This window comes from Lutra lutra, chromosome 11 (genome assembly GCF_902655055.1).
Source record: "Lutra lutra chromosome 11, mLutLut1.2, whole genome shotgun sequence".
Lineage (NCBI taxonomy): Eukaryota > Metazoa > Chordata > Mammalia > Carnivora > Mustelidae > Lutra > Lutra lutra.
This window is the reverse complement of record NC_062288.1, coordinates 90,063,341-90,090,210: the sequence shown is the minus strand read 5'-3', so window position 1 is coordinate 90,090,210 and position 26,870 is coordinate 90,063,341. Positions and strand designations below refer to the sequence as shown.

At 42.0% G+C, this 26,870-nt stretch overlaps 1 protein-coding gene across 2 annotated transcripts in view; it reads left to right on the top strand.

Annotated features, from left to right (window-relative positions):
* The window catches only part of SLC35B4 (solute carrier family 35 member B4), a 33,298-nt gene extending 18,465 nt beyond the window's left edge, over nt 1–14,833 (top strand). The window contains exons 4-10 of one of the 2 annotated variants that reach the window (XM_047694691.1): nt 341–390; nt 3,181–3,262; nt 3,481–3,541; nt 5,256–5,365; nt 6,376–6,451; nt 9,306–9,381; nt 10,453–14,833. In XM_047694691.1, coding sequence (XP_047550647.1) covers nt 341–390; nt 3,181–3,262; nt 3,481–3,541; nt 5,256–5,365; nt 6,376–6,451; nt 9,306–9,381; nt 10,453–10,696 — 699 coding nt within the window. In that variant the 3' untranslated portion in view covers nt 10,697–14,833. The other variant, XM_047694692.1, reaches the window with a different exon arrangement.
* Nucleotides 14,834–26,870: the final 12,037 nt, after the last annotated feature.

The window sequence follows — 26,870 nt, the reverse complement described above, 5'->3', positions numbered from 1 at the left end:
GGAGAAGCTTAGCAAAAGCTCTCACAAATGGATGGAAAAATGTAACAAAATTAAGTCTACAATATAATTTATTTCTGGTAGCCTTAGTTTTAGCTCTGACCAATATTTAGAGAATTGTCATTTTTATTCTCATTGTTATCTTCAGAAGGTGTTATTAATTTACATAACAAATTTGTATGCTTTATACTTGTTGCCATTATAAGAACAAGTGACCTTACTATTTAATCATCCTAACCACTTCCTTTCTGGCTTTTTCCTGCTTGTCCATGTTCTTACTTATCTCGAGTTATTTTCTTTCCCTGGTGCATTGAAACTCTCTTACTGTTTTCTCCTTTTACAGGGTTCTCTCATTGCCAACATGATCCTAGGAATTATCATTTTGAAGAAAAGGTAAATAATACACTTTCATATTTTGTGTATAGGAAGGATATCCTGAGCCCCATCCCTAGGCTGGATTCCTTTCCTCGTAGTGCCGGTAAGTTTGCTCTCGATCACCTGGTTTGTTTCTTGGTTTTCTCTGTGCCGGTGCTGTGCATCCCAAGGCCGTGGACCAGGTCAGGGGCCCCACTTGTGGCTTTGGAACATTTCCTCTGTGTAGAACAGAATAGCTCTTGTCATCACTGCATCTTTAGTACCATGATAACCTCCAAAGCCAGCTGATCTAGAACTTTACTGTCCCATGTGGTCTCCACTAACTCCATGGGACTCTTGACATTTAAATTTCAGTTACGTGGGGCGCCTGGGTGGCTCAGTGGGTTAAAGCCTCTGCCTTCGGCTCAGGTCATGATCCTAGAGTCCTGGGATCGAGCCCAACATCACGCTCTCTGCTCGGCAGGGAGCCTGCTTCCTCCTCTTTCTCTGCCTGCCTCTCTGCCTACTTGTGATCTCTGTCTGTTTAATAAATTAAAAAATAAAAATATTAAAAAATAAATTTCAGTTACTTAAAATTAAATAAATATTTCGTTTCTCACATTTCAAGTGCTCAGTAGCCACACGTGGCTACTGGCGACCATGTTGGAGAACCCAGATAGGGAACATTTTCAGCCTCGTGGAAGTTCTTGGACAGCACTCTCATAGAAGGTGTTTATCAGTACAACGTGATGAACTAACGACACCCATGTTAGAGAGAAAATTCCTAACAAAGACCGAAATAGCCAAGAAGATGGGACAGAAACTTTCAGGACTGTTCTATGTGGCTGTCACCAGTGCCTCTCTCTGGGATGTGACTGGGAAATCTCAGAAGCACCTGGGATACTTTCTCAAAATATTTGTCTTTCACCTTCGTTCTGAGTCTTACCCCTTACTCCCAAGAAGAAAGGGCATTGCGGAGAGTCAGCACATTCAGTCTGGAACATTTCTCAGGGGAAGTTCACCCTCACCGTGAAGATCACAATTGTACAAGCTCAGGCCAGCTTTTCTCTGTTTTCAGTAGCTAGCCCCAGGGTTAGAAGTCTCTACCAGCTTAGAAAGTGCTGCCAGTTAAGTGTGGCAACCTAGAGTATTTAAGTAATAAGAGCTGTGTGGTAAGGACAGTTGGCCTGTCCTGCTAGGCTCCTTATCATGAACCCTTTATCTTTGGAGTCTTAGTCCCCAGATGAGTACGACTGCAGCTGACTTCTTTTCCTGATCTCCACATAAGTGTTCATATGTAATGGGTTTATTACATTGAAGTGACCACTACCCTTCTTGGTAGTGTAGACTTGTTGGGGCAGACCCACAGGCCTTCCAACTGTTGATTTTGCTCGTAATAGGGCTAAAAACATATTCTTTTTTTTTTTTTTTAAGATTTTATTTGACAGACAAAGATCACAAGTAGGCAGAGAGGCAGGCAGAGAGAGTGGAGGAAGCAGGCCCCCTGCTATGCAGAGAGCCCAATGTGGGGCTCGATCCCAGGACCCCGGGATCATGACCTGAGCCGATGGCAGAGGCTTTAACCCACTGAGCCACCCAGGCACCCCAAAAGAACATATTCTAAAAGGAATGTGTTCTCCTGAGAGTGCTCTGAAATGTCAGGGGCCTTTCTTAATCATCTCCGTTGCCCTGGAGAACTTCTATTGGGTCTGTCCTCTTGCATCTGTCCAAGTAAGCCCTGTTGACTCTCCTTGCTGTGTATCACCCAGAGAGCAGGAATTTCCCTTAGGTAACCATCTAATATCAGGAATTTGTAAGTTATTATCTCCTTTTGTGTATTTTGAGTAGAGCCCCTTAGGTTCACAGTGTGTTCTCATTCCGGGATTTGAAGACCAAGTCAATACTTACCTCATCCTGTCCTTTGTTAATTTTTAGGCCTGTATTACCAACCTCTCCCTGTTTTGATCTTTCCAGACTCCAGAGTGCCCTTACTTTTCCATCTCCCTCCTCAGGGCCTCTTACTTCATCCTCCCTCTCTCCACCAGCAGGTTGCTCTTGGCCCCCGATCTGCTGCTTAGCCAGGCCTGCTGGCCTGCTACGAGGTGATGCAACCAGAACTGTACAAAGTATTTAACTAGAAAACCTTGACTGGTTCATCCTGTAAATTGAATTCCTTTTTGTCCTTGCCTGAGTCCTTCCGCTTTATCAGTACGAGCCCAAGAGGGATATTAAGGATGTTGTTTTAGTTAATATGAAATGCCACTGTTCTTACTGCCAGTAGTCCTATTAGTGTAATATTTCTTCCTTTATCCAACTGTGCTGACGTTTAAAAACATTTAAGTCAGTCAGAGGTGTTAAAAAAAAAATCCTCTCCTGCCAATGGCCAGTTGAATGATTTTTCCCCCGCCACTGAATCCTGCTACTTGTTCCTTATGATCCGTTCTTCCTCTTGTGTGGTGTGTCTCTGACGCTTGGGTTTGGGTCCCTGAAGACCAAAAGCACCACGGGTGGCAGTTCAGATGTGTCCGGCTTTCCCTGGGACCCGAGCAGGATGGCAGAGCATGTCTGGCCTATGTCTTTTTTTGTTTTTGTGTTCTGACGAAACCTCTCGCTCCACAAACTAACAAACTATTTTAAGCAACACCAGGAAAGGGAGCTTAGTCACCAGTCAGCATCCTGCTTCGTTCATGCCCAGACTTCGTGTGTACGAGCCCGTCCGCTGGATTCCGCTGACGGGTGCTCTCACACGGCACCTGACTGGGAGCATCGCGCGCGAGTTCATATCTGTGCTTGTCTTCTCCTGAGGTGCTCTCGTTCTTGTTTTCGCAGATACAGCATTTTCAAACATACCTCCATTGCCCTGGTGTCTGTGGGGATATTTATCTGCACTTTCATGTCCGCAAAGCAGGTGGTAAGAACCACTTCACAAATCGTTTCTCTTCCTGCTTGCCGTGGGGGCCCCGGGGTGTTTTCTGGACGCGCTACATTGACCTGTTTGTGCCATGGAAGGATTTGGGCCTCTGCGAGAGAAGAGCGGCGGGGAGTGGGCGACACAGATCGTTCCTTCGTACCCGGGCACCTTGCATGCAGTTCTGGTCTCCCTACCTGGTATTTTCCTGTCTTTCCTAGACTTCCCAGTCCAGCTCGAGTGAGGATGACGGACTCCAGGCATTTTTAAGGTGGCTGCTAGGCAAGTACAGCGATTACAATAAAGCTAATTGCCTCTGAAGTTCTGTTTGCTGAGCTTTCTCCCAAGGGGCGGGTTTCTTGGCAAGAAGCTTTGGCTAAACAGATTATGCCACAGAAGAGAGAGGCACCCGGGATCACCCATCTCTGAACTTAGGTGTTCAGAACATGAAAAAAAAAGAACATGTCCACATTCAGGGTAATGTATTCTACAGCATGGTTCCACGATTTCCGTGGCTGCCAGTGGTATGGAACGAAAAGTGCACCTCCGTTTGCCTGTCACTCTCTCTGAGTGAGTGCGTAGAGTGTCCTCCATTTCTTCTTGGTCTGTCTCCTGAGTAGAAGCAGTCAATTTCCAAGGGACTCATTTCTAAATCTTAGATTCATTTTCTTCATAAGTTAGCTCTTCCATAATGAGTGTTCCCAAGCCCGACTGATCATCAGAGTCTCCTAGGGAATTTTTAAAAATATGAGTATCTCTTTGTGGAACTCATTAGATCACTCCTATAGAGCTCTGGCCTTGTGTTGTCGGATACGGAGGTGAAACTCTTTGCAAGTGCAGTCCATGACAGCAGTAACAGGGTGAGAGTAAGCCGAAGAGAAATAGCAACGAAAGAACTAGAATCTCCCTGTTGCTTGGCTTTGAAAATTTATCCCTTTAAGGTCGCTCTTCTTTACAAAAAAAAAAATCATCGTGAACTGTTAGAAAACACTTATCCAATAAGAAAAATTTCCAGAGGATATAAACATACAATTCATGGGGAAAAATTAATATCTAATTACTGTATGTTCAGCCTCAGTACTCTTAGACAGAGAGATGCAAATTGAAACCAAAATGCAGTACCTTTTTATTTTTGGCCTATTAAAATGGCAAGACAGTAAATAATTATCTTCATTGCTATAGGGGGTGCAGTAGGACAACCATTTTTGTATAAACTGTTTATGGTAGAAATTGACACGGCCTTTCTGGAAAAATTTATGTACTGTTTTAAAAATGTCTGCAACTTCTGACTGTAATTTCGTTTAGGAAAGTTTACCCTAAGGAAATCATCAACATTTCGTTTAAAGATTTATGTACAAGGATATACATTGATTTCAATAGTGAAATAATTGGAAGTAATCTAATCATTCTCATGTTGTAAGACCTTTACTATGGTCCCTCCACGTGATAAAGTCATGGAGCCGTGGGTTCATACCTTGGAAGAAATTCTAATGAATGACTTGAAGGAAAATCCAAAAAAAAAAAAAAAAAATCCAAAAAAAGGATTGTGAAGAAAGCAAGATGTACATTTGTATATTCATTATGATCCCGTGTTAGCATAAAATATATACATAAATATATAGAGAGAGCAAACTATCAAGGAGTGGGTAGTGATAATGTGGTTGATTTTTACTTTTTTTTTTTTTTATTTGACAGAGAGAGATCATAAATAAGCAGAGAGGCAGGCAGAGAGAGAGGAGGAAGCAGGCTCCCCACTGAGCAGAGAGCCGGATGTGGGGCTCGATCTCAGGACCCTGAGATCATGACCTGAGCCGAAGGCAGAGGCTTAACTCACTGAGCCACGCAGGCGCCCCATGGTTGATTTTTACTTCTTTAAAAAATTTTGTACATGTTCTACAGCTGGCTTGTAATAAATGTAGAACAGTCAGTGTTCTTTAGGAAAATGTGTGGAAATGAGCAAATCCAGTATCTTATCACCTGGTTTTTGTGTTTTCAGGAATTGGGGCCCTGACGTTTGCACTTCTGATGTCAGCACGGATGGGTATTTTCCAGGAGACCCTATACAAACGATTTGGGAAACATTCCAAGGAGGCTTTGTTTTATAATGTAAGCAATTTCTTGAGCCTGAGATAGATTAAAAAGTACGCAACTGTACTCTGTTATTTCAAACGAAATATGCGTTTTTCTGGTGTAGTTGAAGGACCACATATTTTTAATAGGCTACGAGTATGTATTCTGAGCCACTGTTCTCTGCCTGAGCCGCTCCTGATCGGTCAGTGTGAACCTAGCATGTCCCGTAAACCAGGAACAACGTCTGTGGATTAGGACCTTCATCTCCCCGCCCCAGTGTTCCTATAGATGAAATCGAGTGAAACCACTATGGAAACTTTGAACAGGAAAATAAGTTCCAAAAACCCCATGCAGAGGGGGCTGTGGGTAGGCGGACAAGCATTTGAGGGAAGGTGGGGGGACAACATCCCTCCGGGGAGCGCTCTGTACTCAATGGAGAGTTCCATTAGCTAATTCTCTGTTCTTCTGCTCCTTTTTTGGAAACTGCTAAGCCGGAGCCGCCCCCTCTAACTGTACTCTTCCTCCAGCCTCTCTCTTGTGGAGAGAACACCCACAGCACAGCCCCTCAAGGTCCCGGGCGGTAGAGATGCCGCCAGCCTCAGGGTTCGGAGGTTCGTCACTGCCAGCTTTTGTATTGAAGCTGCAGACAATCAGGCTGAGATATTTAACTGGGACACAGGCTCTCTGGTTCACGTCATTGTTTTAGAACAGTACCTGGCACGGGGTAGCTGCCCTGTGACGGGCCGAATGACTTTGAGTTTAAGCTTCCCTTTTGCTGAGGGAAGGATGCTGGCTCCATTTTTTTGTTCAGTGTGTGATGATCTCTGACTCCAGTCCGTAAGGGCCAGAGCTGCGGCTTGGGGTCAGTAGCCTGCTGGACAGTGTCACGTGGTCCGAAGCCCTGGATACGTTTAACCTAACGAGTCTGAATTGCTTTTCTTGATCCTGCTTGTCAGCTCGTAAAACTGGGAGTCGTTGTGAAGCTGCCCTGCGGTATTCTGTAGTACATCTGTATGTAAATTTACACGAACTCTTTCTTCCCACAGCATGCCCTTCCACTTCCTGGCTTCATTTTCCTGGCTTCCGACATTTATGACCATGCAGTTCTGTTCAATAAGTCTGGTGAGTGTGGGGTTAGCTGGTGGAATCCCCTGGCAGGTTCTGGGGCCACTTCTCAGTTTCGCCATTGACTTGACGATCTTACCCAAATCACCGCCCTATGGGGAGCCGTCCCCACTCTACCTCCCGGGGATACCGTGCTGTTCGTCAGCCGTTGCAGTGGCAAAAGCTTTTCCAGATGCTTCTCAGTTATTTGCAAACAATGTAATAGAGTATCTTCACATTTTCTATTTTGCTTTGGAATTTGTGTGCTTGTGTTTGCATGTGGAACGTTTGATGTTTTGAGAATGCCAAAAAATAGCAGTACCGCCCCGCAGAGGTGGGACCATGAGAAACGGGGCAGCCATCAGCTCTGCCTGCTCCGGCCCGCCCTTTGCTGCAAAGGCAAAGGCAGCCCCGCTCACACACACAGTCCTAGCTCCCTTGGAGTGAAGGGAAACAAACCATGAGGGGGCTTTTTTCAAAGGTAAAGGGTAGGAAATAAAGCAGCAGGAATAAGCAAAATTTGTTCAGCTGTCTACAGGGTAAGTTAGCTGTTACTTGTTAAAGGGACTTTTTAATCAACTAGCTATAAATTGCCAATTAACTTGAAGGGAATTACCTACCTGATGTGACTGACTGAAAGATGTAGTGTTTATACAGACCAAGGAACACACAGGAACAAATAAACATGTGTAATGTTAAGGCTTTCTCTTGCTCATATCTAAAATGGTAGGTGTATTTTGTGGAGTGGTGGTATGTGCCCCGTAAACTTGTTTGCCATCAGAACCTGCGTTAGGAAGTTGTGAATGCTTTCTGTTGGGAGTTTGCAGTGTTGTCTGTCCCATTCACCCACAGAAAGTGTGTGATGAAGGTAGTGTGTCAAAGTTGTTTTTTTTTTTTTTAAGATTTTATGTATTTATTTGACAGAGATCACAAGTAGGCAGAGAGGCAGGCAAAGAGAGAGGAAGGGAAGCAGGCTCCCTGCTGAGCAGAGAGCTCGAGGCGGGACTCAATCCCAGGACCCTGAGATTATGACCTGAGCCAAAGGTAGAGGCTTAACCCACTGAGCCACCCAGGCGCCCCTGTCAGAAAGTTTTTAAGGTTCTGAATTACTCAATCATTTCTGACTTTTTTTTTTTTTTTTTGGAGATGTAATTGACACATAGCCATTTTTGACACAATAATTTTTAAGGTCCCTTGAGAGTTTGCACATAGCAATGGACCATTGATATAAAAATATTATCAGATTCCTTGGGATTGATTTTGATTTAGTTACTAGAATGCTGCTTCTAAAAGTCACAGGGATGGTATTTACATAAAATCTTTTTTAGAGTATGCCTTCAACTTCTTCAAAATCATCCCTGAGTTAAGTATGTTTTCTTTTTTCCTCTTGCTTGTCTTAGGTTATCTCAGATGAACCTGTTATCCTTGAATTTGTTACAAGAATTGAATATCCACCTAAATATTTTGAGTCCTACTGATTGACTCTTTTTTTTTTCTTTCTTTTTTTTTTTTTTTCTACTGATTGACTCTTACATAGCAAATTGATACAGTGGCTCTCTGGAGCTATTAAACAGTGATAATGTTACTTGTCTTTTCAGTGTTTCAGAGACAGTTGAATAACACATTATGGAGATTTCCCACTAGTTTAGACAGTTATATTACATATGTGTGTGTGTGTGTGTGTGTGTGTGTGCATATATATGTGTGTGTGTGCATATATATGTGTGTGTGTGTGTGTGTATTTTTATGTTTTGCAAAAGAAAAGTAACATTCCTTTACTAAGGAGATCTCACTGTCACTGTTAGAATTTCCTAAGTTACACAGAATAATTCTACCTCCCCAAACACCTTAGGAATTTTTAAAGACTGATCATTTGAGAATTACTATGTCCTTAGTCTCTTTGATCTTTGATTTCCTCCCAAATATTTGCTATGCAAGCCTCATAACATAAGAATACATTTAAAGGAAGAAAAGTTACAGTTCTATAGCCTTAGATGTCAGCTAATTTCATTTTAGCAGTTTCTTTCCAGACACTGCTTACATACATTTTTACATAGTCGTCATCCTTGTGTGGATACATTTCATACTTGCTTTTTCACTTGCCTTCTTTTTTGTGTGAGTGTATATAATCTTCATGATTCTTTTTTCATCAAATGTGTCCCACCTCATTTAGTGAAAGTTCCTTTAAGGCTTACACAGCCATTGAGACTGATTTGGTTTTTCCTCATTATAAATGTACTCCATCAATGGAGAACTTCTTTCTTCTTTTGAATTAATGAGGATTAATTCCTAAGAATGACTGTCAATACTTGTATGGTCCCTTAATGTGAGCATTATGAAATGGATTTAAAACACACACACACACACACACACACACACACACACATCCCCAGTAGATATTACCAAATGAGTGGCTGCCAATTCCACTACTGCCTTTCCAGATTAGGGTTTTATACATTTTTAATTGCTGTTTTAATAGAGTCTAAAATGGTAGAACCCTGTTTAGTTTTGAATTCTTCGATTACTAGTAGGATTGCATATATTTCCAAATGGCATTTGTGGGTTGTCTTTACTCTTGGGTCGATCGTCAGGTAAGGGCACGTCATTTGTAACTTCTCTTTGCCTCGCAGTGTTTCTTTGTAAAGTGGGGTCCTAGTCAGGTGGATGGTGAAGAGTTTATCTTACAGTTGCAGTAAGTAATTTAAGAAGCCAATGTAATGACTCTTGAGACCGATGTAGCCTGGAATCAAGGGAAGTAAAGTGGCGTACAGTCCAGTTCTGCTTGCGAGGGAAGTCGTGTTGCTGTCTCTGTTAGGTTCGGTCTCCATTCGGCTGTCAGAAATATGACCGTCTCCCCTCTCCATCTTTGCAGAATTGTATCAAGTTCCGGTCATTGGTGTGACAGTGCCCATCATGTGGTTCTACCTCCTCATGAATGTCATCACTCAGTATCCTTTGCGCTGCTCTGCCATGAGGTCTGCTCTGTGGTCTTTTGACTGAGGAATGTTTATTCTTCTTTTTTTTTTTTTTTAAGATTTTATTTATTTATTTGACAGACAGAGATCACAAGTAGGCAGAGAGGCAGGCAGAGAGAGAGAGGAGGAAGCAGGCTCCCTGCGAGCAGAGAGCCCATGCGGGGCTCGATCCCAAGACCCTGGGATCATGACCTGAACCGAAGGCAGAGGCTTTAACCCACTGAGCCACCCAGGTGCCCCGGAATGTTTATTCTTCTAACGGTGTATGACATGAGTTCCGTCTCTGCCTTGATCTATTCTGTACTACCGGAGACAGAGCTGCCCATCCAGTTAGTGCCTTCGTGGGGGGCCAGAGGTTAGTGCTGCAGCAGGTCGGTAAGTCACTGGGCACCATAAAGAGACTGCTCTGGGGGGAGGTGTAGAAATCAATGGATCACCAAGTAATAGTATAGGACGTGCATGCTCTGTGACTTCTGCTGGAGTTGTTCAGTGGCCTAGGATATGTCTCAGGCTGCCACAAAATTCTGTAAGAAATTTTAAACTAACTAAACCTAATTTTTTAAATGGTTCCTTTGAACAACCTGAAGTAGGTTATAAAATCATGAAGGGTCTGAAACCACGAAACAGGTCGAGATTGGTCTCACTCCTCTGACGTCACCTAGTAGATTGGCCAGCAGAGTTCCTCTTTAGACAAAGAGGTGGAGCCCGGGTCCTTATATTAAGTAGGTTTGCTGACATTTATCGAAAGTGTTACCTACCTTCTGTCACTACTTGGGAGGGGACCATTACTGTACACCGTGTGAGGAACTCAGAGCGAGAACAGTGGGCGGTCTGCAGGCAGCTTCAGGGGAGGATCCGCAGATGAGTGGTAGGACATTTACTCAGTTAAGATGTTCTACTGAGGAAGAGCCTCCGAGCAGCCATAACCCACCCATGTCTTCTGGTTCTTAGAATATGAGCATTTAAACCAAGAGCGATGCCAGAATGTTCTCCCTGGTATTCTCTCTCTAGTCTGCCGAAACCACCTTAACCCCACCCCCCCAGGTACGTGTGCATCCGGGGCGTCTTCATTCTCACCACGGAGTGCGCCTCCCTCACCGTCACCCTTGTCGTGACCCTACGCAAGTTCGTCAGCCTCATCTTTTCCATCTTGTACTTCCAGAACCCTTTCACTCTGTGGCACTGGCTGGGTACCTCGTTTGTCTTCATTGGCACCCTAATGTACACAGAAGTGTGGAACAACCTAGGGACCACAAAAAGCCAGCTTCAGAAGGACAAGAAGAACTGAGGCCTGCCCGGAGCAGAGACCAGGGTCGTGATGTGCTAGGGTCTGGTGAAGGGCTGGCCGCCCTTCCACATTCGTCAGCGCTGAAGTGTTGAACCAACCATGTACCAGAGAATCCTCAGAAGGAGGGACTTCTCAGATTTCTTAAGGCTGTACAGACAGTGTCTGTGGACTCCAAATGGAAACCCCTCAACCATGAAGTAGAAACAAGAACAGTTCTCTGCTCTTGAACAGCCAGCGCGTTTGTTACTTGTTTACCAAAATATTTAGTACTGTTACTTGTTTATTGAGTTCCGAGTCCCCACAGCTAGTAGTTTTATATCCGTGTTCGGTGGTGGTCTCTTGTTGCCATTCTGATGATTCTCTGCCACACAGTCATTATCATCCTGTGGCCTCGTCCCTTTTTTCTGTCACCTTTCCCCTCCCCACCAACCCCTGCAGCCCTGTCAGCCAGTCAGATGCATCATCATCAGGAAACAACTGAGCTGAGACACCGGTGACACTGGGACTGGAAAAGAAGCAGTTGTCCCTGTGAGCCGAGCCCTTGTCACGCTGGAGCAGGGCTGGTGGGAATCCTTTCCCACATCTTGCCTTTTTTTATTTTTTTTCCTTTTTTCCTATGCAAAAGTCTGTTGCTTTTTCTGCCTAGAACAGACCTTCAGCGTCTCTCTGAGGCACAGTTAATAAGAAAGGTTGTGTATGACTTGGGAGAGACGTTTCCTGGCATGAAGCCCTGTGGCTCCGAGTGGAGATGGTGCTGGGAGTGGCTGGTCCTCGGCGGCCCCCAGAGGGCCACAGCTCCGGGCTGGTGCCAGTGGGTGCCTTTCCTGCTGGGAAGGCTGCTTAACACCAGAGAGATTGAGCTCTGCCTGTCAGGCTGACAGAGTCGTGGTCAGTCAGGCTAAGGAGGAGACTAGTGCATGGGGGTTGTGGTGTATAAATCAGGTCCAGTCACAACGAAAATGAAGGTTTTTTTTTTTCCCCCTTCTTTCCTATGAAGTATCTTAGTGTTCTTGATGAGTGTTTACAGGTGGTTGGGAGGTAATGTGTTTTGCTCTGTGTGGAAATATGATGCCCCTTTTGGCTAATCATTTCGGAGGTGTGGTCTTTCCTTGCTGGGGTAATTTTGAGAACAAGGAACACTATCAGCATAGTGTGTGTAGGGTGTGTGTGTGTGTGTGTGTGTGTGTAGTTTCTGCGATAATATTGGAGGAGAAAAGAACCTGAAAGTCTGTTCTTTTATTGCCTCATTTTTCACTCAGCGCCCCCCGCCCCATCATTAACCTCACAGGAGTACATGCCGCTTTTGGGCACGGACTGTCTTAAATTGCGGTGTGGTTCTGCAGATCTGCTTGGCTCTCCTGTGGTGTGGCAGGTGTCCGCCGCCGCCTGCCTACAGCTGGTCTCTGATGGGGCCTTTGGGTCGCTCTGGGGGAGTAACTTAAGCCACATCATTGTCGTCTGCATGCTAATCACGGGTTTTCAGACTCGTTCGTTGCTCTAGACGTGGACAGCTTTCCAGTGCTGATCACTGGTCTGCCCCAAAAGATGCTGAATTTGGCGTGAACCCATTCATGGAATCAAAAGGCATTTTCTTTGAAATATGTAGAGTTCTTCAGACTGATGGTGCTATAAGTAGCATGGGTTAAATATCCTCTTAAAAACAAAAGCTATTTTTTTTTAAATCACTTAATAGAAGAACGTGTCCCTAGGGGCTGTTGGATTGCTGTGTATCTGGAGTCTTAACAGGCTGTCCTAACTCAGTGTCATCCTTTTTATGTTGATGAAAATTTTTAGTAATTGAAATGTGTCGGTGCACACAGCATTTAAGTGAGTCTATTAGATTTTAGATTCCAGCTTTAGAAAGTACACGTTCCTCAGTCTGAACACCTCTGCTGGTTTTATTAACAAGAGGTTATATATGGACAGATTATGGCACTTAAGCAAAAAATGAACGTGTGTAAGAAGAGAATGTCTGAAATGCTCTGTGAGTTGATTTTCGCTCTAGTGGCCAGATGTAAGAAAATATGTCTAATGGACACTAGAACTTTCATTAACAACTTGTTTTTGGACCATTTATTTCCAGAGGATAACTGCTTTTTCCATCCAGGTTGAAACTAATTTCAGCTTTTATGAAATAGGCAAATAAACCATTTTGTAAAGGACCAGACCCATGCAACAGAAGGAGAAATGTCTATTAAAATGCTTTTCCTCTTTCTCTGGGTCAAAACTATGTAACTGTGTACCTCAGAGATAGAGTTTGTTTACAAAAGAGATTGGTGTTTAAGATAGCCAAAACTCTACCCTTAGAGCAAAGATCAGATAGCAGATGACACTAGCCAGAAAGTATACTGTGTGTGTGTGTGTATGTGTACATGTGTACACATACCTGTGTACCCACTTAACAGCTGGACCAGTGCCATAGATAAATAGGAGAAAGTGGTGGATATTTTACTTCTATTAATATAATACCTACATAGCCTTTACCACAATTCTGTCTTCTCATTATAAATGCTTTTTCATTTTTTGACTTTTTTCTTGATCTTTTAATTTTCCTTTCCATCTAAAACAATCATTAATGTACTTGGTAACTGTCTATCAAGTTTTAAAGTATTTAGACACAATCTGTTCTTCTGGGAAGATTACCTGACATTTTTAAAGCACTCTAATAACTTGAGGTCACTTCTCGAGCACCCGTCCCCCCTTCTGCCTTACTTTGTTTCCCTCCTGAGCCCCACCTCCAGTGTCCTCACCGCACTTTCTGTTCACTTGTGTACTTCTCCACTGAAGATTTGTATAGTTTCCCACACCTGTAATCTTGTATCTGTTTATGCCTCTATTCTCTGGGGCCTCTCAGATGTTTTTGTGGGTTTTTACAAGGTATTTATATCTGTGTAGCACGAATTTTGTTAGACATTGTTGTAAGTATTGATACTTGGCATGTTAAGATCTGGCCCATAAGTATGAACATGAGGGTGAATGTAAAATGTTTATATATTTTATTACCTGAAAGTGGGGCTGAAAATCTTAACCACCCTGTCCTGCTGTAGTTGGAAAATAATGTTCTTGTTTCCTCCTTCCATCCCATCTTGAGCTCAGTTTACTCAGCACTGCCAGATGCCTAGGGAGAGGGAAGGTGGAAAACCTCAGGAATTAATCCAAGCCAGTGAATTAGCTGTTGGGCTGGAGGACCAGTTGGCGGGTCAGAGTGAAGGGGAGGAAGAAATTTTCCTGTCCAAGGTTCTTCCAGCTGGATTAGGAGTTACATTTCCATGAGACAGATTAGCAGGAGAAAAAATCAGTTTTATTTTGTGCACCCGGAGTCCCGATAATGAAACCGAAACCTAAACAAAAGACCAAAGCAGGCATTTTTTAAAATACACATTTTAGACTGTAAACCTGTCAGGAATTGACAGAAAATGGATGTTTGGGTGCTTTAGTAAGGAATTTGGGCTTTGGTAGTAGATTAGTAAAAATATAACCAGGTTTATTTCTACAGCTTCCTTGGCTTTAAATAAAGGTGGTGTTTTGTTTTGTTCTGTTTCCCCCTGTTTTCTTAGTGTGGGGAGGGTACCTTTCACAGAGGAGTGTCTGAGTGTCCTTGTCATGGTTTCAATTCAGAATCCTGAGTATGCCATCGTGGTGCACTATGGATGGCCTGCCCCGGGCCCCTGCAGTTCCCTTCTCTGAAACTTCCGTGGAAGTCTCACACATTAAAAGTTGACAGATTGTTCCATGTCAGTGAACCAGCCTGGGTTCTGACGGGAGGTAGTTAAACTCATTTCAGGAGGCGGTGATGTATTCTCAGTCCAATGGTTCAAATCAGGAATGAATGAGCCATTTCTGTGGAAACAAAAGCCGTGGTTCATGACTGGATCAAATTAGAAACCAGTTTCAGAGTGTAGCCAGTCAAGTGGATTTCTGGATGACAGGCAGTGGCAGTCTGATGTATTTTCTGGGTTTGTAAATTGAGTTTTATGGCGATCTTTTTGAGTAGCCCATCGAGCAGTGGGCATGGAGATCGTCTACATCTGAGCTGTTGTGATTTCTCTGACGTTTAAGTTGTTTATGTGCAGTTTGCAGGGCTTCAGGAGAAAGGGAAGTTTTTGGTTATCAAATTCTTCCAAGTAAAAAGGATGGGGAAAAAAAACAAACCCAAAAATGTTAGTTGGGGGAGCTGTAGCCAGGCCCTGGAGAAAACCAGAAGAAATCAGGATCTTGTCCAGTTTATAATGAACCGTATTTGGAAATAGTATTCACAAAGGTATGTTATTGAAACAGTTTTTCTCTTTATAATCACACTCATTTTTACCAAATATAGCCCAGTTGAGACTAATTGGTTTGCGAAAGAAGCCTAGTTTTTTAAAACTTGGTTTAAGTGCAGCAAGAATTGTGATTGATCTCATAGGCTCTTTTTATAAGGCCTCTCCAGACTGAACTTGACAGTCTTTCAAGGTTGGCAGCCGAGTCAGATACTTGCCACAGACTTCAACTCTAGCACCTAGAGATTTGGATTCATTCTTTCTCAAGGTCCCAAAAGTATCCCAAGTTTCTTGCATCTGCCAGGAAGTGACCTTCCCTCTTCACATGGTAAGTCTGCTGGGAACTCTGTCAGCAGGATATTAGGCTATTTTTTCAGAGGGCTTCCTTGGTTCCATATAGTCCACCCTAGTTCCTTAAGCTCTCTGGTAATACCTGAGTTTATGCAGGTCTCCCTCAACTAGGCATTCCAGTCAAAACCCCAGTAATAAAACCAGTGTTTCCAGTTGTGTTCCGTTACTCTTATTGAAGTTACACAAGTGAATATATTATTAAAATATAAAAATACTGGGAGTTTCTGAGTTCTGAAGGGATCAGGTAGAAGATAAATGTTTTATTCACCGAGGTATATTTTATCAAATTGCTGTAAGTTACAATTACCTTAATTTCTTTAAATCTGGAAAAACAATGTTTCAACAAAAGAAAGTCATAAAAATTATAATCATCCTCAACTCATTCAGTCGCATGTTGTTCTTGTTGTGCTTAAACTAATTCTTACCGAGTTCAGTTGCATGATCTTATCAGAAACCTGTACTCTGATTTCTTTCCATGAGTCTCAGTGCAGATGAAACACATTTGAAGGAGGGCTTGTAAAAGCATCTGAGTATAACTGGAAACAACGAAAAGACTTAAAAGTGGCCGTGGTTAAGAGATCTGATTAGAGTTCATGACCATGCAGTTGACAAGGAAGTTCAGTTATTTTTGTGACACACACCACTTCAGGGTAACATATGAGGACATACCTGATTTCTGAGAGTTTCATACAGTTTTTAGTAAGATTTCTACATCTAATCCGAGAGGGTTCAGTATCACTCAGTGGACAGAGCTTCCCATGTAAGTTAACAAGCCTAATTAGTGTACTCTTTTTATATAGGAGACGAAATATCCATGGGCCCCCTAGAATATTTCAGTTAGATTGTGATGATAAGACTATAGAATTTGATTTTGGAAAGTGTGTCAATAAACATCAAAATGTCTGAACATTTTATTAAATAGGATCCCTGATCATTCTGGAATATTTAACCAAAGTGACAATAAAAGATTTTAAAGGCAAATACTGAAGGTTACATAATTGTGAGCAAAACTTGGCTCTTTTGATATTGAAGAGTCAGTTTTCCTGAATGATCAAAGATCTGATGAAGACATAGAATCTGTTATTGGTTTGCTTTTCATCAATTATAAACAAAACTCTTTAATGTTAGAATTTATTCTAATTTATTCTAATCTTAGCCATTACTGACCACATATAAAGTCTGTAAACCTACAACTTTTTCACATTCAGATTTTGTTCTAAGTTTTCCCTCAACAAAAATGTCTTTGCATTCCTCGTACCTCTTATTGAAAGCATTTTCCTTGTATACAGAGTTGGTTCCTTTATTGGGGGTAGCTTTAACCCATTCGATTTGAATTCTTAAGTGAAGTTCGAAGTAGGAAAACCTTGATCTCCCCTTCTCTGAAGGCTGACTGGACAGCTTCTGCACAACAGAGGATGGAGAGAACCCAGAGAGAACAGAGAAAGAGACAGATGTGGTAACAACTGGGAACTCCCACCCCAACACTGTAAACTGAGCGACTGAACAGATTTATCTGCCCTGGGGCGCAAGTAATATTCTAGTTGCCTTTTTAGACCATGGCTTCTTAAAGGATTAGCTTCCTACCAAGCAATATGGGCCTGCTGGAACACTCTCAGGTTGGAGAAGCTGCAGCATGTCCCTGTTCACACTCCTCCACCTTGATGGTGCGGAGGTAGATGGGCTCCGGGCTGGCCTGCTGCTTCTGTGAGCCTGGGGCCCCAGCACACACTGGGTAGACCTGGACAGCATTGACTGTGGCTTCAGCTGTAACACAAGGTGACACAGGGGCAAAGCATCTCAGGACACTGTAGATGACTTGCCTGGCCCCCCTTACACATACTGCTGTGGGACTTTCTGCCCAGGCTTCCTGTGGCTCCCACTGACTTACCAGGATGTCCCCTGCAGAAAAAGCCCTGGATCCCCCAGCTGGCCTTGACTTTCAGCTTCAGCTGTCCTAGTAGAGTCGTCTCCGCAGAACCCTGGGATCCCCAGCCCTCACACCTGCTACAGCTCTGGCCAGGCCCACAGTCTACACCAGACATCCTTGCACCAGGCAATTTCTTCAAGTTTAGAAAGGAAGTAGCTGATATACCTACTTCTTGGAAATAAACACAAACACAATGAAAAATGTGCTCTAAAGAAAAGCACGAAACTTCAGGAAAAGAACCAAATGAAATGGAGATCACCAGTCTACCTGATAGACACGAGAGTGGATGAACTCAGAACTTCAACAAAGAAAAAATATAAAAAAAGAGCCAATCAGAGTGAAAGACTATAGTAACAAATGAAAAATACACTAGAAAGAATCATCAGCAAATTAGAGGATGCTGAGGAGTGGATCAGTGATCTGGAAGCCCAGCTGGTGGAGAGCATGCAACCTGAAGAGCAAAAGAAATTTTAATATGCATAGGTTAAGAGATTGCTGGGACAACATCAAGCATCTTGACATTCACATTATAGGACTCCCAGAAAGAAGAGAGAAAGAGAAAAGGGCAGAAAACTTACCTAACCTGGGGAAGGAAACAGACATCCAGGTCCAGGGGGCACAGAGAGCTCCAAACAAGATCAAACCAAGGGAAGTCCACAACAAGACACATAATTAAAATGTCAAAGATTAAAGATAGAGAATCTTAAAAGGAGCCCGTGAGAAGCAACTAGGCATGTACAAGGAAACCCCCCATAAAGCTGTATGATTTTTCAGAAGTTTTGCAGGCCAGAAAGGAGAGTCATGACACATTCAAAGTGCTGAAAAGAAAAAAACCTATAACCAAGAGTTCTTTACCAAGCAAGATGGTCATTCAGAATTGGTGGGAGAAGAAATTTCTCAAACCAAAGGTAAAGGAGTTTATCACCTCTCAACTGTCCTTAACAAGAAATGTTAAAGGGAATTCTTTAAGTGGAAAAGAAAAGCCCATAATTAGAAGAAAATTAGGAAAAGGAAAAAATTTCACAAGTAAAAGCCAATATACAGTCAAAGTAATGTATCAATCACAAAGCTAATATGAAGATTAAAAGACTTAAAAGTAATAAAATCAATTATATCTAATAGCTAAATTATATCTAAGGACTCAAAAAATAAAAAGATGTAAAATATATACATAAAGTGAAGGGGGTGTAAAACTGAAGTTCTTTTAGAATGTGTTCGAACTTGAGCAACAATCAGCAATACAGACTTATGTACTTAGGATCTTATATATGAGACTCTTGGTAATCATAAACCAGAAATCTATAATAGATACACAAAAAGGAAGCCAAGCATAACACTAAAGAAAGTCATCAGTTACAAGGAAAGAAAACTATAACCAGAAAATAACGAACAGAATTGCACTAATACACTTATTAGTAATTGCCTTAAATATAAATGCTCTAATCAAAAGACATAGGGTTCTCTCTCCCTCTCTCTCATAAATGAATAAAATCTTTAGAAAAAAATAAAAGGGGGTGCCTGGGTGGCTCAGTTGCTTAAGCAACTGCCTTCAGCTCAGGTCATGTTCTTTGGGGTCCACACAGAGTCTGTTTGTCCCTCTCCTTCCCTGTCTGCTCTGCCCACCCCCACTTGTACGCTCTCTTTCTCAAATAAATGAATAAAATCTTAAAAACAAAAGACCTAGGGTAACAAGATAACCAGAACTACCTATATGTTGCCTACAAGAGACTTACTTCAGACCATTTATGGAGTGAAAGTGAGGAGATGGAAAAAAAGATTTCATAAAAAAGAAAGGAAAAAAACTGGGGTAGCAATACTTACACAAAATAGACTTTGAAAAAAAGCCATTATGTAATGATAATGGGATCAATCTAGTAAGAGGATATAATGATTACAAATATTCACCCACCATTGGAGCACCTAAACACATAAAGGAATATTAACAGAAGGAGAAGTTGACCATAACAGGAGGGGACTTTAACATCCCACTTGCATCAACAGGATAGATTATCCAGACAGAAAATAAGTAAACAGTGGCTCTGATGGGTTTTACAGATATATATAGAACATTTCCTCCAAAAGCAACAGAATACACATTCTTTTTAAGTACACGTAAAACATTCTCCAGAATGGATCACATGTTAGGCCACCAAACAAGTCTCAATAAATTCAAGAAGACTGAAAGCCTATCAAGCATCTTTTCTGACCACAGTAGTATGAAACTAGAAATTACCAGAATGGGGGGGGGGACCAAAAACATAAGCACATGGAGCCTAAACATGTTACTAACTAACCAGTGGGTCAATGAAGAAATTGAAAATGAAAACACAACAGTCCAAGAGCTTTAGGACACAAAACACTTCCAAGAGGGAAGTTTATAGCATTAGAGGCGTAGAAAATTTTCAAATAATCTAACATAACATGTAAAGGAACTAGAAAAAGAACATCAAGAAAGCCCAAAGTTAGTGGAATAAGGGAAATGATAAAAGTCGGAGTAGAAATAAGTGAAACTGAGAGTAAAAGAAAAAAGACCAGGGAAACCAAGAGCTGGCTCTTTGAGAAAATAAACATAATTGATAAGTCAAGAAAAAAAGGACTGAAATTAAAATCAGAAATGAAGAAGTGTAACAACTGATATCACAGAATGACAAAGGATACTAAGAGGCTACAAAAAATATAAGCCAACAAATTGGACAATCTAGAAGAAATGAATAATTTCCTAGAACTATACAGGCTTCCAAAAGTGAATCAGGAAGAAATAAAAAATCTGGACAGATCAATTACTAGTAATGAAATTGAATGGGCAATCAAAAATTATCAGAAGTAGTAACTGATGGCTTCACAGATGAATTCTCTCAAACATTTAAAAGAAGAGTTAAGAGACGCCTGGGTGGCTCAGTCAATTAACCGTCCAACTCTTGTCTCAGCTTAGGTCATGATCTTGGGGTTGTGAGGTCAAGCCCCATGTCAGGCACCCCCCCTCAGTGGAGAGTCTGCTTCTCTCCCTCCCTCTTTCTTTCTCTAAAATAAATAAATGACTCCTAATTAAGTAAATAAAGAAGAGTTAACTCCTGTTTTCCTCAAACTATTCCAAAAAAGGAAGAGGAAGGAAAGCTTCTGAATTCATTTTAGAAGGCCAGCATTACCCTCATACCCAAATCAGACAAAGACAGTATAAGAAAACTACAGGCTAATGTCCCTAATAAACACAGATTCAAAAATCCTCAACAAAATATTAACAATTCGTTATCCTGTGGGATTTATTCCAGGGATGCAAGTATGGTTCAATATCGATTCAAATCGATCACCGTGATGCATCACATCAACAAAATGAAGGTTAGGGGCACCTACCTGGGTGGCTCTTTTGGTTAAGTGTCTAGCTCTTGATTTTGGCTCAGGTCATGATTGGGGTCCCGGGATTAGTCCCTGTGTTGGGCTCCATGCTCAGCAGGGAGTGTATGTGGGGATTCCCTTTCTCTCTCTCTCTCTCTCTCTAATAAATCTTAAAAAAAAAAAAAATGAAGTCTAAAAAACATATGACCATCTCCAGAGATGCCAAAAAAGCATTTGACAAGATTTAACACAAACAGGTTCAGAGGAAACCTTTCTCAACATAACAAAGACCATTACGACAAACACATAGCTAAAATTATACTCAGTGAGGAAAATTTCAGTTAACAGCTTCTCCTGTAAGATCTAAAACAAAACAAGGATGTCAGTCTACTCTTTGGGTAGGTTGACATCAAGGATGTCAATCAAATTCACTTTTACTGAACATAGTACTGGAAGTCCTAGCCATAGCAGTCAGGTAAGAAAAAGACATAAGAGGCATCAAAATTGGTAAGGAAAAAATAAAACTTTCACTGTTTGCAGAAGACATAATACTATATATAAAAACCCTGAGGACACCACCAGAGAACTATTAAGAGCTAATGAATGAGTTCAGTAATGTCGCAGGATATAAAATTAGTATACATGAATCTTTTATTTCTGTACATTAATAATGAAATAACAGAAAGAGAAATTAAGAAAGCAATCCTATTTATAATTGTACCAAAAGGAATAAAATACCTGGGATTAAACTTAACCAAGGAGGTGAAAAACTGGTACTTGAAAACTATAAAATATTGACTTAAAAAAAGGTGACAGAACAAATGGGTCAGTAAAACCAGGAGTACCTCACCAAATTTTTATGACAAGTAGCTAAGCCCAAGGAACTAGTTCCACAATATATTCTCCTGCTAAGCAAAATTTAGAAAGAGAAATCAAAGGTTCTCACCCCTCTCATCCCATTGAACTCTGTAGACAGATTCTGGGAGGCTGACGGGGTCAGAAATCTTACCTTCTACCAGCTCTCTGTCAGACGTCCTAAGATCTCAAAGCTGCTGAATCTTCTTGCCAAGTATCCAGTGGAAGTGTAAGCAGCCAATGATGCCAGTGGAAGAGGAGGAAGATATTTTCTTCTTCTGCCCAAGATTCTTCTAGCTGGACTAAGAAATTGACACGAGACAGATTAACAGGAAAAAAATCACCATTTTATTTTGTGCACACAGAGACCCAATAATGAAACTGAGAAATAAATGAGCAAGGCAGGCAGTTTTTATACAATTTAGGCAAAGACACAATAAATCTGTGAGAAATGGACAGGATAAAGAAAATAGGTATTTGGGAGCTTTAGTAGGAAATTCTTAGTGGAATTTGGGTTGAGGTAGTAGATTAGTAAAAAAGGAACAGGGTTTGTTTCTACAGTTTCTTGGCTTTAAAGTCCCTATCTGCAGTAGTAGGGATGTCTTCTTAGTTCTTAGTGTAGAGAGAGAGTACCTTTCATGTGGGAGATTTATTTTCTGTTTTCAGGAGAACAGAGGAGGGTCTGAGTGTCCTCGCACATGTTCCCAAAGTAGCTTCAATTCAAAATAATGAGTATGCCGCTGTGGTACATTATGGGGCCTGGCCTTGGCCCCTGCAGGGGAACATGGCAAAGACCAGGGCAGATGCACAAATACACAGTGAGAAGATCCCTATCAAAGTGATCAGAAATCAAGATCCGACATTTGGTGTAGCTTGTTTCTCTTCGGCTTGGAGTGAATAGGATTATGAGTAACTCAGCCCTTAGATAAACAAAGCATTTTGATCTCAAGAACTTTATTCGGAAAAATAGGAGTAGATCTTACCTATGACCGTTCAGTCTCAGGTTGAAACAACTATCAATGTAGCTAAAATCCATTAACATATTATTACTGATTGAAGCGACATCTCAAAATGAGTATAAACAATGTTTGTAAGTAGAAGCTAGTCATAAGCGTTGGGATACATTCAGTACGCACAGAGCTAGGGCGGAGACTTCGTAGTGTGCTTTCTCTTTCCAGCAGCTTCCTGACAGTAGACACTGCAGAGAAGAGAGAGACCAGGGATCACATCTCACTCTGTTCTGCAGCACCAGCCACAGCCTAGTGTCTGACTTGTGTTAAGGAACTAAGTAAACACTTGCCAAGATCTCTGCTTCCATCAAGTTTCAGAGAAACCTTTCATCAGCTCCTGATACCTATTTCTGCTCTTCATTAGCTGGTTAGCAAGAAAGCAAATAAGAAGAAACCTTTCTGAGACTCAATTATAAGATTTCTAACGTTCCTAAGAACGGATAGACCACACACACAAGGGACTGCTGGCACTGCGGTAGGGAAGAGCCTTCTGTATTTAGCACCTTGTATCATTTGATGCTTGGTGCAGAGAGGCCTCTCAGGGTAGCATTAAAGATTCTCCGTTTCTTAAGCAGGCTGCCCGGGGTGGAGCTTACCTCTTCCGAGCTGGTATTGGCTGATGCCTGGAGCTCACTGTCTGTCTGTCTATGCTTAGTACCGTGTTAAGCCACCTCCCCTAAGCTCTGCCTACTTAAATGGCTAACCACTCTACCTACGATCTTGAATTTGAATCAAGTAAGGCAGGGTGCGAGGGTTCCAGACATCTGGGGGAGGGGAAGCTTGGGCTACATTTAAAAGAAATCAGGTCCATACCTTTTAACCAAAAAAAGGTTGTAATAATCTGTTGGCCTATTGAATTACTTATATCTTTCGAGATGTGAGAAGATGCCCGGGAACCAAGGAGAGCAGCAGGGCTTGTTAGCCGGCACTCTGTGCCTCATTTGCACGCACAAGTCATTTCTGTGCTAGTTGCTCTCATCCAAGGAATGGCGTCATCCTCCCCAAGAGGGGATGGTTTTTAAAGTGGGATTTCTGAACCAGTTATGTGGAGGAGGGGTGGGAAGGGACAGCGGGGATTTGATTTACCCAGCCTCTTAGCTTTTCACTGAGGATCCTGCTTTAAGATAAAGACCGGGGGAGGTGAAGGCTGGGAAGCCGTAGGGTGTGTAGAACAGCTAAGATACATTAGCTCATATTTGGGTTTTGAGCCTGTGACTATCCAACACTGGCTTCCAGGCTTCTGAGTTATCTGAGCAGAGAGTTAAGGAGGAAAGGGAAATTTTGTAGAGTAAATTGTTTTGCCACACTGAATGGGTCTTTTTAGCATGATTCTTATAAAGAGTCATTTTCTGCGTTCTGAAACAACTGATTAGACACCTGGTTTTTCTCTTGAATTTGTACATTGTTTCTTAATAAAAGTGATAAATTTCTTGCAGGTGTTTTCCATCACCGTTACCTTTCAAGCGCTTGTGTGCTGTTTCAGTAGCTCAATTTTTACCTCGTGTAGTGGCGGCGGTGGTACATTTTACTGCAAACGGTTGTAAGCAGCCTGTCTTCGTAATGCCTGGCAGCCGGATCAATCATAAACCACCTCTCGGGCTATAGGTCTGCTTCTACTCCGAAATTTAAGGAAGATCAGTCTACTTTTGGAGGTTTTAAAGGCTCCTGGCAGTAAGTTGCCGTAGCCACTCTCTCAAATCCTCTTTGCTTTACAGGGACACATTGATTTTTGTAATGCTGCAATGGCCAGTTCTCTTTATCTCTGATCTGTTGCTTTTAAATAAATCTTAACCTGAAAGCATCTTTCCAAGCAGTTGGCCACACCTAATCTATTTTTTTTTTTTTATTTGACAGACAGATCATAAGTAGGCAGAGAGGCAGGCAGAGAGAGAGGAGGAGGCAGGCTTCCTGCTGAGCAGAGAGCCCTATGCAGGGCTCGATCCCAGGACCCTGGGATCATGACCTGAGCCGAAAGCAGAGGCTTTAACCCACTGAGCCACCCAGGTGCCCCCCTAATCTATTTTTAATGTTATTCGGTAAGCCCTCCATCCAGAACACTGAAAGAAAAAACAAAGGGGAGATTTTGCATTAAATAGAGCATGATTAAAATTGGTCTCCTTAAAAATCACAGCACAGCCGGGGCACCTGGGTGGCTCAGTGGGTTAAGCAGCTGCCTTCGGCTCAGGTCATGATCTCAGAGTCCTGGGATCGAGCCCCACATCCGGCTCTCTGCTCAGCAGGGAGCCTGCTTCCTCCTCTCTCTCTGCCTGCTTGTGATCTCTCTGTCGAGTAAATAAATAAAATCTTAAAAAAAAAAAAAAAAAATCACAGCACAGCCTTATCAGAAGGACAGGGCCTGATGTTCCCAACTGGCCCTAAGCCTCAGATGCAATGCTGGACTGGCTCTGGCTACCTCTGAAGCCCGTGCATGCTCAAGTCATACAGGCATAGAGAAGGGGGGATTCTAAGATGGGATGGACTGCAAGCCTACAAAAAGGAAAAAACCCTCTGGGAGACTAAATCATGGCTTAGTTCAACACCTTCGCAAATTGTGTATCTCACCCGTGGAGCGGTCTTCTACAGGCGAGCCTGTGATCCCAGGGCCAGTAGCGAAGTGTAATTGCAGAGAACACAGCAGTGTCTCCGTCTGAGATTTCCCTCATTCACAAGGGCTCAAGCACATAGGGGGATGTCAGAAAAGATCCAATTTCCCCGTCTCTGTCTTCTGTGCAGCATTCAGACAACCATCAAAAAAGCACAGATCGATGAACTGAGTGTGTATTAATGTCAAAACCTCCTAAAAGAAAAAGCCCATCTGGCCAGGCAACTATCTGTTAATAGTCACAGCTTTTCAGTGATGTTCTTTATCTGCAAATTAACTTAATAAAATCATCCCATCATTAAAATTAAGTTATGTTCATGTGTGATTGTTTCTTAATCAGCACGTCAAGAATTTAGCATCTGGCTTCATTATTGCACACGACTCTGGTACACAGATGCGTTCCGAAGCTAAGGGAGCTTCTGATGATAATGATTGGAGTTTTATTATTTCCTGTAATGGATTCAAATGAAGTTTACTGCATGAACATATTCCTTTCATGAAAGCCACACATCTGTGTCAATTTCCCAGCGTCTTTAACATGGTTGCAAGCAGGGATTTCGTTCCGGCAATTAAAGGGAGTGACACGGTACTAATAGTATACATATATTTATCATGTGTGAGGCTCTTTGCTCCACCTAATCCTCATGACAAATCGTAGAAGTTAGAAAATTATCCCAGTTTCACAGATAAGGAAACTGAGGCACAGAGGAGCTAATGCCTCAGTTAATTTTAAGTGTTGGACTGGGATTTGAACCCATGAAGACTGATTCCAGAATCTATTAATCACAGTACTATGCCAGCTCTTAACTCTTGGTAAGAGTCCGGTTGGTATAGATCTCTATGCTAAAAATCAGCAGTTTTTCTTGAGTTGGTTTTCTCGCTGTGATGTTAACATTTGTCTTCAAATTCAGATCTTATTCTCTGCCTTCCCTTTGAGAACTGATGATCTGTAATGCAAACAAGAAAAGAAAAACCAGAAAGTCAGTAGCAAAACAGCCCTCTGAAATGGTTCTGGTTCTTAAATGTTCACATTACCTTCTATCTGAATCACATTGCTTTCAGGTTAATCAATAATATCAAATACGCAGTATGGAAACTGGGGAAATTAAATCACAAAGCCTTTATCAACAATTTGCTTAAGTAGCTGTAATTTACAGAATATTTAATATATGCTTAACCATTCTTCTAGTTTCTCCACATCCTGTCTCCAAAAGCATTTAAATCCTGATATCTCATCTACCTGGATACATGCCATCCCTGAATTATAGTTTGATAATAAACCTTCAACCATTATACAAGGATCATTACAAGAGCTTTCATTTTCAACGATTCACTATCTTTGGCACAAATGCAGTTAATGCACTATCCATTATCCACTGGGTTGTCTAATAACCCCCTTTCACACAAGAATCAATATTACAGTATTGCTCAAATTTAGATTCTAGAAAACAGTGGTCTCTGCAGATATGTTTGCATATGTAATTTTATCAGAAAATGAAAACCCGACTGTCATCCTTTTTCTACAAATATTATCAGGATTAACTGCCTGTCATAGAGACCGAAGCCACAGTAACTTAACCTGATGGCTTATTTTTCACAGGAGGTAGGCACACAGGGGTTACTTCAGTCCTGCAAAGTCCTCAACGAAAGCAGTGGAAGCTTCTAAACAATGGCATGCCCGCGGGAGCCGCTGTGTGCCCGCCGTTGCCAGAGGGCCTGTTATATGCCTCTCATTTCTGCCCCCCGCATCACACCAGTACATGCCATTGGAGAATCTGTCCCCCAACACTGTTGGCAAATATTCTGGGGAATGTAGATTCCGAGACTTCCCCACCCT